Source organism: Clytia hemisphaerica, unplaced genomic scaffold (genome assembly GCF_902728285.1).
Source record: "Clytia hemisphaerica strain Z4C2 unplaced genomic scaffold, Clytia hemisphaerica genome assembly, whole genome shotgun sequence".
Classification (NCBI taxonomy): domain Eukaryota; kingdom Metazoa; phylum Cnidaria; class Hydrozoa; order Leptothecata; family Clytiidae; genus Clytia; species Clytia hemisphaerica.
In genome coordinates, this window is record NW_027104613.1 from 392,956 (window position 1) to 410,581 (window position 17,626).

Consider the following 17,626-nt stretch of genomic DNA (forward strand, 5'->3'; position numbering starts at 1 on the left):
GGTACTAAGTGGCTGCTAGGGTGGTGTCAAGTAAAAAATCTAGGAAAACAGTTAGTACAAATGAATACTAAGTGCTACTTTTTTACCTTTTCTAGAAAAATATTAAAAATAAATACTAAAAGCAATCAGGGAAATCCCCCTCCATAAGAGAAATCAAAGAACCTAAGACATTTAAGTCTTCCCCTTTGAAGTTTGTTTGGTATTACCCTTTAGTTAAACACTATATCAGGGGAATTCCCTAACTATAGATTGATAAATAAAAGAAAAAAGTCAGTGATTTTCCCCTAATGTTCGTAGGGTAATTCCCTGTACTTAAGAAAAGTTTTGTGTTTAAATGATCATGAAAAAGTATTTTTTTCTGCCTTGATTGAACGCTACATATTATGTTTATGTTTTTGGTTTACGGTGTTTCATTATTGTATCAATTGAGAAGTACTTCGTTATTTGAAACTCTTGTACATATATCGCTGTACAGCGTTGTGTTAAAATAAAATTTTTGATTCATTTTAATTCATCATACCAAATCAATAACTGTTTCAAAACAATTTTGGGAACATGGTTTGACAAAAAGTAAATATCACACTCTCGTTTGATAGGTTTTAAGGGGTGGTCCTTAGTGAATTTCCTTTGAAATCACTTAGTATATTTCATACTAACTGTCAAAGGGTGGTGGTGTGGCCTCTTTCCTCCAAAGAATCACTTAGTAGGCATGATGTCTTGTACTAACTGCTTGACCCCCCCTGCAGGCACCGTATCTAAATGATAGTAAAATCAATTTTTATCTGCTTGACGAACAGGCAGTATAGACCTAACTCTTCATACAAAAATTACGGGAAACACATATTTGGACTTTGTACCCTATGCTGCACTCAAGCTCTTAAGCCAAAGTCCCGCAAAGGCGGGACAAAAATCAGTTTTTTGAAGTTTGCAAAAAAACGCCACATAGAACATCTTTCAAATTCAGTATGTGAATAGAGCAGTAAAAAATACAACTTTTCTATTTTTCCTTTTATTTGCAAAACTTCTAGGAATGAAAATAAAGGGATAATGATAATTGAATACTATCCATTGATGATCCGCGGCACTATCGTAGAGCTAGAATCGCTTCGCATACTCTTCGCTTGAGAAAATGATTGACAGATTGAAGTTTTTCACCCGCGCAGGAGCTCGGGAGCGTTCTCGGCTCAATCCTCGGACTGCGCTAAAAATGGTAGAATGAGCTGTGATAGATCATTTCGATGGAAGTTGTTGGAATGTTTACAAGGCTTTTGACAGAAAATCGTTTGTTTTATTGTCAATGATGACAGTGCGGTTATTAATTTTGTTAGATCTGACAAATTGATGTTTGTAAGTGCACTTTATAGTTTTGATTCCCATTGAAGAATCATATTCTGGTTTTCATGTTATTAGATGCTGTTTTAGACCTTTAGAGCTACACTGACAGGATTGAAATCAAGATGACAGACTAGTCAGCTCTAAAACTAGACACGCTTCCTTTTATGTAAAAAGCCAGATCCAGTCAAGTAGTTAGAGAGTACTGGGTACTACTTTTCTAAAATCTCATTTTCACTTTGATCTTTAGCAGTATATCACAGTAGTAAGCCTTAGTGCAATTTGTAGGTTGTGGGGGCAAAACAAAAAATCTTATATTGGTGCATAGTGCGGAAAGGGGTCTGATCCCCTCTTCTTAAATGACCCCCCCCTTCTTGGCATCCCCCTCCCAACCTTTAAAAATGCCTATCCCCCAAGGGTTTTGGGCAAAATTTTTTATGGTAAAAAGGGAAGGGGAACAGTAAAGAAAAATTAAGTCTGACAAATATAATACCACTTTTTAGTGAAAATAAAGAACTTCCTTTCATGCAGACCAAATTTCATAACAGTGCTGGAAAATAATGTACAACATATGTAAGCCCCCCCTTCTTAAACTATCCCCCCTCCTTGCTATCCCCCCCCTTTTTAATGAAAATTTCTGACCCCCCCCTTCTTCACTTTTTTGGAAGGTGTCATCCCCCCCTTAAGAAAGTAGGGGTCCGAACTATGCTGGTGATTATTTTGATTATTTCAATTTCCTTTTTTAATCAGAAAGATGTGAAACATGTAGTACATGTAGTACCGGGTGCGCTTTTTTTTTGCGTTTCACTCTTTAAAACTAATTTTCTCGAAATCTAAAACTTTTAAAAGAACCATTCCTATTTCATTGGAAAGAAGATAAATAAACTTAAATTTTGGTGGGTCATTTATTAAATTCGATTCATTACTGTTCATTAGATCAAAAGTTATACTCAATTGAATAAAAAAGTTACTTTCTAAAAGTGCTCAAAAACGGTAAAAATCAACCTATCAAATTTTTGTTTAAAATTTTGCAATCACAATAGCCTTTACATGATTAAAAGCATTTTTTCAGTAACTGAACACATAAATTTTGAGACTGAAGGGTCGAAAGGGTTAAATCTTCATCAAAATCATTCAATAAATTACTTTTACCAAAATTTAAAGATTAATAATCTAAGGATTATATTTTAATAATATTTCATTTTTGGCATATTTTAGATTTAAAATTGATAATGAATAACTGGGAACCTGATTATAAAATTTCACTACAAGAAACTGACAGACATCTTTCCTCAATGAAGGTATTCGGTGCTTACTTATGATCACTATCATTTTTGACATACACTAAATATTTTTTGGTGGATAAAGGGTCTATTTAAAACCCCCTTTTCACAGACCCGGAAGGGTTTTTTCAACCAGTCGGGATAAAAATAACGGACTGAAACTCAATGGGGATTGATATGCCCATATTTTTTATGGATTCTTTTGTTTTCAAGTCAGAAAATTCAGTGTGGATGGGAAAAATGGTAAATATTTTGCAGCAAGAATGTGTCTATTTGATTATTTTCAGTGGGAACGAAAATTGGAGGATAATTTTACACTACCAGGGACAATATTTTCGCCAATTTTTCCAGTGGGAAGCTTCCCAGTGGGTCTGTGAGAAGAGGTTGTGTTTGTGTAGTGGAGGGGGCGGGTAAGAACTAAATTGTGTGTCCAAAGAAGGTTTTTTAATAAGTCTATTTTTCTTGTGATTTTTTTTTGATTTTTTAATCATACACTGTAAAGGGGGGGTTGTTAAGGCCTACAACAAGATAAAGGAACCTTATTTTTGTCATTTTTTTTGCATAAAGTGAAATAATAAATATACAAGTCATAAAATATCGCTTAAATCATGAGGATTTTACTTTCTATAAAAGTTTTTTTGCTTTTTTTGGGACACACTGTATAGTTGTGGCTGGATAGAGAAAATAGGGTTACCTCTTTCAAGTGTATCATTCTCTTTGGTTGGGCATCTTTATCTAAAGAGTCGTCTCTTTGAGAAATATCTATTTGATTTTTTTAGAGGCAGCTTGGAAGCAATCTGAAAAGGAACATTTACAGTCCACCTAAAGGTAAACAACGTACCCCTTCATATTGTTATTATAAGGTAATTATTGGGGAATTTTAATTCTCAGGTGAAAAAGAATATTGAAAGTCATTGTGGTATTTTTTTGGTTTTTGGCTATTCTGAAAAAATTCTTTAATTGGACCTACTGGTGAATTCTGTCATGCGTCAACCCCCCTGCTGGTTGGGGGGGGGGGTTACACCCTAAATTTTTCCCAAAAAAGGAGGGGGCTGGAAGTACAGCACTTTTTTTGGGGGACCTATGTACTTGGGGGAGCTAAAATCTCATCACTTAACGTGGGGGCTAAAATAATTTAGCTTAATAGTTGGCTTCAATTACTCAAATTGAAGCTCATGAATCTGAAAAGTTTTCACCTGCGACAAAGGGTCAAAAGTCCTGGAGGCTAACAAAAAAGTCATAAATCTTTGGGGGGACTTAAAACTCAGGGGGAACCTAATTTTTGCCTGGGACCTAAACCCAGGCTGGCGCTATGTCGGTTTGGCCGTAAACATCAGACTTTCTTATTTGGGGAAATTCCCTTCTGTTCTTTTTAGGGAAAATGAGCCTTTCTCGCGATTGGCTTGGTATTTTTTTTCTGATTTTCTAATTTTCTAATTTGTATTTTTCTTATTTTTCTTATTATATTTGCAATGTTCTATTTCTATTTTTATATTTTCTATCAGGTAGGTCCATTCAGCATATTGATTTTGGAGCATTTAGTTGAAACAAAGATTTCTGAAAAAATAAGATACGAGGCCGAAATTTGTTTTTCCTGCAGGTGGTAAATTTTGATATGATATCTGAAAAGCTTTTGTTCTCAAAAAAATATTTTCTATCAAAATGAACTCAATTTCTCTTTCCCAGGATTTCACACTGGCATTATGCTAGATCACACCCAGGAATTTACCAGACCTTCTAGAGATGCTGTCGACTTTCGTAAACAGGACGACTTCCGTAAACAGGACGACTTCCAGCGTAATTATGAACAAAAGATCATATCCCTCACAAAAAGACTTGAAGAGCAATCCAGGGTAAGCTGTCCCAGTTAGCACACAACGTTGTTTCAACGTTTATCTAAAGTTCATAACGTCCATATAAGTAATAGTTATCACGCGGTACAGAGTACAATAGATTTTTCGTCATATTTTTCGAGCCTTTAGGCGAGAAAAATATAGAAAACTTTGAACGAGAAAAATATATTCATCAATATTGTACGAGTAAAGTGATAACTGGTTTATTGTCAACTTGAAAAATATCAACAAACTTTTCCCTCTCCTCCATTTGTGTCTCTTCCTGGTTTTTTTTTTCACTTCCTGTTTTTTGGTGAAATCAACATCAAAACATTCGACTCTTCGAAAATGATTCGAATGGTCATTAAAATATCAAAACATTCTTTTGACAACTTTTGTGAGTATTGAGAGAAAAAAAGAAAACATTCCTGAGAATCAATTTTGGGATAAAATACAAAAGTAAGTATTGTTATCTCTCGCTTACCAGACCCCTTTTTTGAACGCGGTCTTGTATTTGTAAAACGGTACGAATTGAAATACAGCATTTATGTACGCGTTATTAGCCAATCATATTGCTCATATTTTTCATGTTGATAATAACGTTAGATAAACGTTGAAACAACGTTATGTGCCAGCTGGGGTTTTTCTTCAATTTAAAATATTTAGTGCTTTAAAAAATCCTGTGTTCAAATTATTGTTTTATAGTTATTCAAAAAAGTTGTGTTTTGTGTTGGTGCTATCGTGGAGTGCAAATAAAATTTTTTTTTTTGAATTTAAATAATATAATGATAAACTTTGTGGCTGATAAATGTATTAAAGGTTTTATTTTTACACAAGTGTTCCCGTTTCATATCAGACACATATTTCATATCAGAACAGTGTCTGCCTATTGTTATATTATGTTGATTTAAGCAAAAATATGTTTTTCTTTTCCTCTTTCTCTTGCTCCACATCCGTGTCAATCCAATGTGAAAAAGCTTGTGAAATAAAATTGATGAGTAAGCAAACGATATCACTCTTATTCAAAAACAAAACCTTTAATTGATAGGCCCGTATTCTAAGTCTTTGACAACACTGTTTACGACTCCATAGTAAGGATCACCTACATAGATATTAACATCTTGAAGGGCTTCAGCTTGGTAATTATACACAGAGCAAACTTCAACACCATCAATTGAACCTGATATTTTATGAATATTCAATCCTTGGTGAAGTACAGCTTCTGATCGAATATGAATTTCATATTGGCGATCAAATTCGATACGTCCTGCCCAACTGTGTCTCAATGTTTGCCAATTTATGTTTGAATCCATAGTATCGATAAAGAAAACAAATGTTTCATCTGGTTTGTTAATCCACAAAGCAGGGATCCTGTCCCCATATTTTTCTTGATTTCCATCGCTTGTGAAGTGAATAAGAGTGTTCCATTGATACGAACTGTTTAGATCATACACAAGAACTTTCATTTTAACAAACCATTCCTTAGGCCATGTTTGGATTTGATCGACCAGAAAATCAACCTGAGGCTTGTAACTTCTCGGACCTGTATTTGAAATTATGAAATTTAATTCATGATATTCACCACTGGAGAGTCTTCTGAGATCTTTTACAATCTTCCACCCAATACGTCACTTTTTCTATTATTTAAGTGACGTATTGGGTGGAAGATTTTCAAAGATCTCAGGAAACTCTCCAGTGGTGGATATCATGAATAAGTAACTTTTGTGAAACTTCAATGTACCTCTCAGCCCTAACGCCAAGAGAGAATTGGGTTGGAGTTTGCATGGATTGTAATCACTGACCTTTATATATCCTTGGACCAAGTTACTCCATCCCGGCCAACCAGAAATCTTTGATCGAAGTTTTTTTTAATTGGTATCCTAATGGCGGTGATAATGCATCGAGAGCGCTAGATCTACTTTCCCTGGAATACTTTTGATGATGTAGCGCTGTTAGACGTTAATTTTTAACATTGCAATGGCTTCTTCTCGGGTACCAATTCCAAAAAAACTCCGATCAAAGATGGCGGATATAGCTTGTTCCAGGGATATATAAAGGTCAGTGATTGTAATCAGTCTATGCAGGGGCTTCAAAAATTTTACGTCATTACGTCAGTTAACCCAATCTCTGTTACTATACTGCTTTTATTGAAAACGTTCATACAGTTGACTCTCTCTAATTCGATTTTCAAGGAACCACAAAATTTATTCGAATTAGAGAAAGATTAGAATTACAGGGAGTAAGTTAAACCACTTTACAGCTGAATGGGCCAATATTTTAGTTCGAAGATTCGAATTAGAGAGAGTATTGTAAAAATATTGAGAAATTGATACCGAGACCTTCTTTAGTACTAAGGAGGGGAAAAGGTTTAAAGAATTGTCATATCAGTCTTTTTACCTTGCTGAATACCCAATAATGGCCCATACTCCAATTCATTTATCGTCGCATCGACGCCATAGTGCCACGGATCGCTACAATGAACCTAAGTAAATGGAAAGTGTAGCGAAGAGTGTAGCCACATATATTTAAAGGTTTTCTACGGGAATAAAAGGAGCTTATTTTAGGCAGTGTCTTCATGCTGATTCAGATAAATTAAAGCTGCTTTTCTACGCAACGATATCCTGCAAATAAGTGAAAGGTCGAAAGTTGTTTCAAGATGTGACCTCACATTCTATTGCTTTCGTAAACAAAAAAATAGCAAATTTAATTTCGAGCAAATTTACAATCGAATGTTCAGCATCATCAGACCTTTCAATCAAAACAAAACCTTTAATATAAAACACTAGATAGAGTTGCTCTTAAATTTATTTCCCAATCAACGGCAGGTGAAGCAAAATAATGCACCATCTTTGCTGAAAGTAGGTCACAGTAGAAACCTTGGCTTTCACCGTTGAAACTTTTTGGACACTGTAATGACATCAAAGTTTCAAGGATCTCGCAAGCTTAATTGTGACGTCACTCAGTAGCGTAGCCAGGGGTGAAGGAACATTTGCTTAGAAGAGCAGATTTAAACGACACAGTAATTATGTTTTTATACCACGAATAGGTAAGTGCTTTGTCGTAGAAATCTGCTCTCCTACGCATATCGTTCTTCACCCCTGTCAACACTACTGTCACTTCATCCAAAATGGCGAATTATTTTGCTTCAAATAGGGTAGGAAAAGCTCTATCTAGTGTTTTATATAAGATATCTGTGAGCGCAACGAATTTTAATCTAATCTTGAACTGCCATCTAATATCGACAATCCCCTTAATTTCTTTGCTTTGCATTTAGGGAGGAAAAATCCTTTTCCGCAACCTGTTTCAGTAATTTTTTATCTTTCTTATCTTTAAAACACCCATGTCTCATAGCCCCTGTCAAACTTTTTCCTACAGCGGGGATAAAAATGTCTATCGAAATCTCAAAGGGGATGGAAATTCTATTGTTCTAGTGGGGATGGTTTTAGAGTTTCAATTTTTGGACCTACCCCGGTGGGATGGAGGTCCTATAAATTAACCTGTGTCCTTCCGTTCGTCTGTTACCAACTTTTCTCAGGATTGAATCATAGGAATCTTTTGATTTTTGGTACAAAGGTGCAAAATGGTGGTGGCCAAAATGTGACAGAGCCCGATTTTCGAAAAAAAAATTTTTTGGGGCTAATTTCAGCCAAAAAACGGCTAAAAAAAGGGTTTTCAAGACTTTGTGAAAAATTGGATGGTCAATTTTTTGCATGAAAGTAGGCTAACATCATTGGTAAAAGATGGCTGAAGCAGATTTTCACAATTTTTTTTCGGTTCAAAAAACGAATCTATAAGAATCGCTACTTATAAGCATAGATCAATGTTCTTGTAGTCATATTATTATTTTTATTAGTTTTTTTAAGATGAAAATGTCATGGTGGAGGGCAATGGTTTGAGTTTTCTAGAAACACTTATTATTTTTTTGGCTGAAAAACGAATCTTTATCTATAAGAATCACTATTTACAGGCATAGATCAATGTTCTTAGGCAAATTATTATTTTTATTATTTTTTTTTCTCAAAGAAGAAAATATCACGGTAGAGCGCGATGGTTTGAGAAGCTGTGCATTTTTCTGATAATGGATTGTTTTTATAAAGAAAAGCGTTTAATAATTTTTTTTAGCTTTTTCAATAGGGTTGATAATTTCTCCCAATAGACATGCTTTCATTATATATTTTTTATTTTGTCCAGTCATTGTCTTATGTGTTTCATTGTTTCAATGTTCATTGATTAGTTTTGATAACCAGGTAGGTCCATAAAAGTATCACTTGTTTACATTTGAATTTCGATTGGGTATGAAATGAAAGTCTATTTCCCAGTGGGGCTGAAATTGTAGGGTACTTTTCCCACCGGGGACGAAATTTTGACAAGTTTTCCAGTGGAAATTAAATGTTTAGAAACAGAGTACAGTTTACGCTCTCTAATTCGATTGATAAGGGGAATTGGATTTTCATCGAACAAGGGAGTGTATCGTTTAGGAGAGTTTCTTGTTGACGTAGACTTTCAATAGTATCGAATAAGGGAGGGTATCGAATATTACAGTTGACTCTCGCTACTTCGAACTCGAACGGGAATTCCAATTTGTTCGAATACACGGGTTGCAAAATTATAGCAGTGCAGTCAAAACATGTGATTACCGTGATTTCATTCCCATGTTACTTGTTTTACAACTTAAACTTTATTAGTGTTGATAAATTCCAACCAACCAGAAATGAATGTCATGTAACAAACGCATAAAGATTTCGAGTGAATGCGTGATTTGACTTCAGTCTTTAATTTTGCAACCCGTGTATTTTACAAATACAAAAATATTCGAATTATAAAAAGTATTTTACAAGGTTTTCTCCATGGCGGCAGCTGAGAATTAGTTCGAATTATAGAAAGATTCGAATAATAGAAGTTCGAATGAGCGAGGAGGGTCAACTGTAGAATGTCGAATAAAAGAGAGCGTTAATGGGCTTTTCCAGAAAAAGAATTTACCCCCACTGTTGAGGATATTGATTTTTCGAAGTATCGAACCCCCTGGATATCCTACTTTATTAGTAAAGGCCCCCTGGGTATCCACTCTTAAAGATATTCTCAACCCCCTGGACATTCTCTCTTATAAAGACGCTTACCCCTGGATATCGTATTTTTTACTTGAAAAGACACTTTACCCCTGGATATCCGCTCCCTTGTGGATATCCAGTTTTGAACAAAAATCGTTGACCCCCTGGATATCCGATATCCTCAACAGGGGGACTACTTCTGGAAAAGCCCAATTGTATACCTTAACATTATTGAGTTCTTGTGCTTGATAAGTCATCATTGAACCAATTACAACCCCGTCTACACTGGCCCAAGTTTTGTGAATACTCTCCCCGTTGAATGTGGTCGATTCTGTTTGGAAATGAATTTGATATTCCCTGTTTACTTCATAGTTGTCATAGTTGGATTTATGTTCTATATGGTTGCCAAGTTTGTCTTTAACATCCACAAGCATATGGAGTATTTTGGAAGGTTTATATAGCCATAGTGTAGGTATACGAGTACCGTATGCGCCAAAGTCTTGACCAGTAGTGAAGTGGATTATATTGTACCAATTACCATCAGATACATCCGAATGTAAAATAAATTTGAATTTGATGAACCATTCTTTAGGCCATGTTGGTATATTGTCAATCAACAAGGCTCGGTGAATTTTATAATTTGTTGGAGCTGTAAAAAGAGATTGTATTACATTAAAACCACAGACCTTTATTATAAAGGTTAAAAAGATGTTGTTGCATTGTAGCAGTAGTAGCAATCTAACGTCACTTTGCTACAAAAGTGCCATGTGCCTTGATCCAACACAAAAAGTGCATGTTTTGGGTCACCGATAAACCAGTTATCAGACATCAGACACAAGCTCGTGTACAATACAGAGATGTTTAACTCGCTCGGATTGTTTTGCGTGTTTTCTCCGCCTTAAAGCTCGGAAAATGTTAGATATGCAAAAAAATCTCGGAACGCGTAAAATATTTCTTGTATTGTACTTTAATGGGAACTTTCGCGGGGATTAAATTTCGCGGGGACTTAATTTCGCGGGTGCCACTATTGGGTGGCAATATATATACTTTTACTGTCAAATCATGCATGTTGGTTGTTGAAATACACATTATTTGCTCTTCTTTGATGCAAGTAACCATTCAAATAGTATTTATTTGACATATTTTGAGTTTTGTTTAGAAATATTTCGCAGATGAGGCCCTTCCAAATTTCCATTGAGACTTAATTTCGCGGATTTTCGCGAATTCCGCGAAATTTAATCCCCGTGAAAGTTTATCCCATTAAAGTACTCGCAACTGTCTGGTAACTATTACTTAAATTACTTTCGCGGGGATTAAATTTCGCGGGGACTTAATTTCGCGGGTGCCACTATTGGGTGGCAATATATATACTTTTACTGTCAAATCATGCATGTTGGTTGTTGAAATACACATTATTTGCTCTTCTTTGATGCAAGTAACCATTCAAATAGTATTTATTTGACATATTTTGAGTTTTGTTTAGAAATATTTCGCAGATGAGGCCCTTCCAAATTTCCATTGAGACTTAATTTCGCGGATTTTCGCGAATTCCGCGAAATTTAATCCCCGTGAAAGTTTATCCCATTAAAGTACTCGCAACTGTCTGGTAACTATTACTTAGCTCTAGTTTAGAAGGTCGACTTTCTGCGCTGCCTATTCTAATTTTTGAGATGGCGAAAAGTGGGCGCAAAGTTGGCAGTTAAAATCTTTACTTAGAAAAGATTGAATGAAGGCATTAACGTCAAAAGAGGGTTTACCTGGTGTTGAATTTATGCTACTCAAAGGACCATAATGCAATTCTTTGATGGTTGAATCATAAGATGGATGCCACGGTCCTCCGCAATACACTTTGAGATCATCCAGGACTTGAGCATTATAGTTATACACTACTCCAATGGTGATATTATCAACGCTTATCCATGTTCGATGGATCTGAGCACCATCCATATCTGCAGATTCTGTCTGAATGGTGATGTCGTATTCTTTGCTCACTTCATAAGGTTGAATAGGATTATAGTAAGATACATACGCTAAAGCCTTATCGTATGTATCAATACCGAAGTCAAATGTGCTTGAAGGTCGTCGGAACCATACTGATGCGATTCTTGACCCGTATATGCCAGCACTAGCTCCTTGTGTGAACTGCATGATATTGTAATGAGTCACCGTACCGATATTGTTGTGTAAGATTACTTTGAATTTGACAAACCATTCTTTTGGCCAAGTTGGTATGTTGTCGACCAGAAAATTTGTTTGAATCTTGTAGCTCCTCGGACCTAATAGTTAAAATGTCAACAACTAGAATTGGTTGCATAATTCTCTTCATATTTTTTAAATCCTTTATACTTTTAGGCCCGCTGTGCGAACCTGCCTGAATGATAGAAAGGTGTTCAGTGGTAAAACTTCAAATTTATTCGCTGGAGAACAGAATCAAGTAAATCAGGGCCAAATTTGGAGGTTCTTGGATCACTCGTTGACCAAAAAATGGTCAAAAACGGTCAAAATCTTAAAAAACAAATTTTTGTCAAATTTTTGCATTTTTTTTTGACTTTTTAGCTTAAAATCTCGCTGAAAAGACTCAGTTTTTATTTTTTTTGCTTGACCATGAAGCCTAATCCAATTCCTACGAGTTAGACCAAAAATGACGATTTCTAACTCAAATGTCTGGTATATACGACATTGGAACTTAAAGGGTTAAGGTAACAGTAAGAATATAGAGATATAAAGAAATAACTTACAATTTTTACACAGTGTTACATGCTGACGCAATTTTCAGTTAAAGTCTGTCCAGATATAATTGGCAGTGGAAACAAGAATGCCTGTAACTTTTGATAGTCAAATGTAATTATGAAAATTTTTTTTGCTTGTTTTAGAAAATTAATTTCAATGTATTTTTGGTTGAAAAATTCGCGATTTTTAGCGGTTAAATTTGCGATTGCAAAAATTGAGCTTTTTTTCTACTTATGCTATAACGTTCATTTTTACCCCAGTGGTAGTTCAACCTTAGGTTAAGAAGTTTGTTAAATTTCAAGGCAAACTGAAAAGTCCTTCGGAAGATATGGGACCCGAAATACCCCTTGGTAGCACTTTTCTGTGAAATATCAAATCTCCAACTTATTACTAAAAACGGGGGTAGTGATATGATTGATAAAACAGTTTTTTGATCATAACACATTTTACGATCTCTTTAATGACCTCATAGCCAAACTGTGTGTAGTGTTTTGGGAATTAGCAAAGTTCTTTAATGACTTAAAAATAAAAAAGGCAATATAAGTTCATGCTTATCTTTTCAATAAAAACAATTATAATGTGACTTCGTTTCGAAATAATCAATGATACCAATAATACCAATGCATCAACACTTAACATTTTCCAACTTTTAATTGCACTGTTAAAAAAGATAACATAACCCCCGTTTTTAGTAATAAGTTGGAGATTTGATATTTCACAGAAAAGTGCTACCAAGGGGTATTTCGGGTCCCATATCTTCCGAAGGACTTTTCAGTTTGCCTTGAAATTTAACAAACTTCTTAACCTAAGGTTGAACTACCACTGGTGTAAAAATGAACGTTATAGCATAAGTAGAAAAAAAGCTCAATTTTTGCAATCGCAAATTTAACCGCTAAAAATCGCGAATTTTTCAACAAAAAATACATTGAAATATAGCGCTCTTGATTCTCTAAAACAAGCAAAAAAAATTTCCGTAATTATATTTGACTGTCAAAAGTTACAGGCATTCTTGTTTCCACTGCCAATTATATCTGGACAGACATCAATTCAGTACATTGGGCTCTTCCAGAAAATGTTTGTACATGGGGGGGGGGGGTGAAGGATATATTGGATATTTTGTCCGGGGGCGGTAGTGAAAAAATCTGCAAAATTTGCCTTGTTTTGGGGGCAACTTACTCTATTTAGGGGTGATTTTGAATGTCCGGGGGGTAAACTGATGCTTGTCTGGGGGTGAGATCTGTTGTCCGGGGGTCAAAATTCACAATGCCCGGGGGGTGAATCTCCAAAAAATGTTATATCCTCTACCCTCATATTCAATTTTTTTCTGGAAGGGCCATTGAACATTTCATTTGAAATGAATTATGAAAATAAAATCTACAATACACTTGTTTGCCAAAATAACCCCTACAGTAGCATTCATGAAAATTGCTCAAAAAAAGGCAAAATAGAACAGATTCTATTACCTTGAAGTTTGTCAGAGTGCTCAATGGGTCCATAGTCCATCTCTTTTATTGTAACGTCACCACTCGCATACCATAAGTTACTTGCATAAACTTTGACATCATCAAAATCTCTAGCGTCATAATTGTATTCGACATTTATGATGACGTCATTAATACTAAGCCATATTTTATGAATAAGGTTGCCGTTAATTTCAGCAGATTCTGTTTGCATGTGTATTGTATACTCATGTCCGAGTTCAATCACATCACTGACAAACGACGTCTTCTTGGTTACGCCGTTACTGTCCACGTACAAGCATCTAAAGTGAAACTTTTTATGGATTGAATTGATGAAGAAAGCAGGATGTCGGGTTCCATAATCGCAACAGTCGACTCCGTTCGTAAAGTGGATGATATTGTACCATTCCGGTGCCTGCGGATCTAGACAATGATTCGAAAACACATTTACAGTTAACTCTCGCTAATTATAACTCGAACGGGAGAGTTTAATTTATTCGAATTTGAGAAAGATTCGAATAATATAAAGTAATTAATGAAGGTTTCCCCTTGACGGGAACTGAAAATAATTTCGAATTAACCAGCCGAGGCTGGAAGGTCAGCCAATAGAGCTTAGCTAGATAGCTTTAATAAGTGGGTTAACAGATGTAAAAGATGTCTCGAACAGAGTAGACTAAAAATGTTGAATAATGTACAAAATAATGTACGAAACATTTGATAACTTGGTTTAAAATTATTTAAAACAAGCCTGAGAGCTCCTCCTATACCCCCCCACCACCAGAAGCTCAAAGTATACTTCTTTTTAGCATTGTAGCACTGTTTCTATGACATCAAACAATTAAGCTATAGTTCCTTACTATAAAATAAAAGAGAAGCATAGTGTAATTAAACTTTTTGTTAATTTCATTCCAGTCAGTTATGATAATAATAAATAAGAAAATTGCCAAAACGTCAGAACCAAAATAAAGATATCAAATATACATCGAAACTGCACCTTTTGTTTTACTTGATAAAACTCCAATAACACTTTAAACTAACAAGCTACAAACTTTAAGTCACAAAGCGCAAACTCCAGAAAAACACAATTTGCATCAAAACTTTGCAAAACGTAGTTCATATTTATAACATTTCAACAGTAACTGTATTTTGGTCGGTTAGTGTAAAATGCAGGTCACAGGTCACAGGTTACAGGTTACAGGTCCCAGGTCACAGGTCAACAAAGTGCAGACCGGAAAAAAGATAATAAGATCATAACATATACATAACATAACATCAATACATAACGCATTAAATTACAAAAAAGTAATACATGTTATTTAGATATTATAAAATGACAATTTAACCTAGTGACACTTACTTACAAAAATAATGACAAAATCATAAAATATGATGCCTAACAAGACAAAAGCACGAAAAATATTTATTATACAAAATGTGATGTGGATGGTGTGAATGGATAAAAAATGGCACCAATGAGAAGCTTGCAACATAGAGGTATAAAGAAAGACAGGAGATGAATTTGTTGGTAATTGGTCGTTAAAGTCTTTTGATTTCTTTTATGTAGTAAATCAAAAGAAATTCTAGGCTCGCCCGATGAAATAGGACTTTTTAGTAGAACTCAAGTTTGCTGTGAACATTCTTACTATCAGCATCGAAGATTTCCAGCCGTCTAATATACGAGAATAAAATAAAATTTAGCTCCACGAAATAAGTTTGCGTTCAATTTTGTCATCCATTAAATTTTGTTTTGAAAAGATATTTTCTCAAGCCAGAAAATGAAAAGTTCTTTATAAGCACACACAATTTCAGACCCAATTTGTAGACAAAAAGTCGCTGGAGAATTTTGGAGGTAAGTATTAAGCAATAGAGTTCACCTTGAAGAAAATGTTGATCGAAAAATCTTGTCATTTGATGAAGGATTGCAAAGTTTACAGGCCCTTTTTTAATCCAAATATTTTCTTACACCAATCAACGGATTAGAATAGGTGGATTAAGAACTCATAGAAAACACTCCTCGTTAGGTTATCAAACTTTTTTACAAGTTTGCTAGCAATTAAAACTTGATAAGTTGTAAAAAAGTTGTAAAAAATCATTACTTTCAACATTTTCATTGGTCATTACGTATCACGTGGTACATTTTAAATAAGAAAATGCACTTTTTTAGCCCTTTCTATCCAATGCAGAAATTAGCCAAATAATTTGAAATTTATTTCCCTAATTCTAAATACAGTCTTCTTTCACCAGTATGCAACCCATTCGTGACCCATCGATAGTTTCTTAGTTATAGACCATACGTTAATTTTCACTTATCTGAAGATTGCCATTGACAAAAGATTAAAAATTTACATTAAAACTGGTCTAGCGTTTGTTGATGCTAAAACTTAAGTGCAGGATTTAAAATATTTGCAAAATCATCAAAATTGATCGAATCATAGGACAAATTCGTTTTCGAAACTGTATAAATTGGAAAATTGTTCTTATAAAAACAATGAAAAAACTAAACGAGGAGTGCGCAGAGTCATTTACAGATTTTTCTTGTAACAATGAGAAGACAATGGAACTCTCTTGGGAGCAACGAGAGAAGTTAATCCACCTATTCTAATCCGTTGCACCAATGTCAGAAACAATGAATCTCGTCCCATTTTATTTCCAACACTTAAGTTAGCCAATAAGATTTTTCCTATCAACAAAAGAGCTCATTAAAAATGCACGATATATGAGATTATGAGCATGCATACCTCGTAATATTTTTAATCGTAGGGCGAGCATGGTTACAATAGCATACTTCTCCTGTTTCTTTATACCTCCATGCTTGCAAGGTCCCTAAGAGAGTGGTTTTAGAAGGATGGAACTAATTAATTATTCAGTTATTATTTTAATGTCTTAATGAAAATTTTTGACAAAAATATTAACAGAGTCATAAAATCTGATGCAAGAAAAGACAAAAACACGAAAAATATTTATAATACAGAATGTGATGATGATAGTGTGAATGGATATAAAACGGCACCAATCAGAAGCTTGTGAGGTCCCTAAGAAAGTGGTTTTAGAAGGATGAAACTAATTAATCATTCAATTGTTATTTTAATGACTTAATGACAATTTTTGACAAAAATATTGACAGAATCACGAAATATCATGTCTTACAAGAGAAAAACACCAAAAATATTTAGCATACCGAATGTGATGATAACAATATGGCTGGATATAAAATTACACCAATCATAAGCTCGTGAGTTCTCTGAGAAGGTAGTTTTAGAGCGATATGTTTTATTATAATATGTACAGCACCTGACCCCGAGAATGTAGGTGAAATTTGAATCAGACCTGAGAGATGTAGATTTGCATTTAAAAAAATATTGAATGTTTTAAACGAAATTTTGAACTCCCAAAATCCTTTCCCAGGGGTTTGTTTCATTACTTTTGATAGATAGGCTAATTTTTTTGGTCCTTGAAGTTGACTCCCATTTTCGTTATAACCCCCAGAATGTAGGTTTGGTTTAATGGCTTTAAATCTAGTAATAGTAAAATGTTGATATTTTTTCGATTGAATTAATTATAACAGGAAATTTTAGAAATATTTTATGCAAAACAATATACTAAAGAGCTTTTGTTATTCTGAAAATTGGATTTTTTCGCTTTTTAACCCCCAGAATGTAGGTGAAAAGATTCGGTTGCTGAGAGCGAAATTTCAGTATTCATCGGAAATTTTTGTTCTCTAAGTCAGGGCCGGCGAATCGGTTTTAAAAGTGAGGGGGCTAAATGATATAGTGACTAAGGAGGCCCCACCATGGTTGGGGCGGACGGGCCAGAAAATTTTTTGAAATTATGGTACTCTACATTAGCTTAGAATCGGCCTAAATTTAATTTTTATGAAGTTATTGGAATGAAAAAATCAAAGAATTTAGGTGTCTTTTTATACTGATAATCGCCAAAGAATA

At 34.6% G+C, this 17,626-nt stretch overlaps 2 protein-coding genes across 2 annotated transcripts in view; one reads left to right on the plus strand and one right to left on the minus strand.

Moving 5' to 3' along the window:
- The first annotated feature begins 2,533 nt into the window (after positions 1-2,533).
- The window catches only part of LOC136824374 (myosin-13-like), a 45,736-nt gene continuing 30,643 nt past the window's right edge, over positions 2,534-17,626 (plus strand). Inside the window, exons 1-3 of the mRNA XM_067080525.1 lie at positions 2,534-2,633; positions 3,395-3,443; positions 4,302-4,468. Coding sequence (XP_066936626.1) covers positions 2,565-2,633; positions 3,395-3,443; positions 4,302-4,468 — 285 coding nt within the window. The 5' untranslated portion in view covers positions 2,534-2,564. The remainder of the gene's footprint in view (positions 2,634-3,394; positions 3,444-4,301; positions 4,469-17,626) is intronic.
- The window catches only part of LOC136824373 (uncharacterized), a 31,154-nt gene continuing 18,870 nt past the window's right edge, over positions 5,343-17,626 (minus strand). The window contains exons 6-10 of the mRNA XM_067080524.1: positions 13,689-14,108; positions 11,253-11,771; positions 9,717-10,144; positions 6,845-6,929; positions 5,343-5,990 (exon numbers count right to left, since the gene is read on the minus strand). Of these exons, the coding sequence (XP_066936625.1) occupies positions 5,485-5,990; positions 6,845-6,929; positions 9,717-10,144; positions 11,253-11,771; positions 13,689-14,108 (1,958 nt within the window). The 3' untranslated portion in view covers positions 5,343-5,484. The remainder of the gene's footprint in view (positions 5,991-6,844; positions 6,930-9,716; positions 10,145-11,252; positions 11,772-13,688; positions 14,109-17,626) is intronic.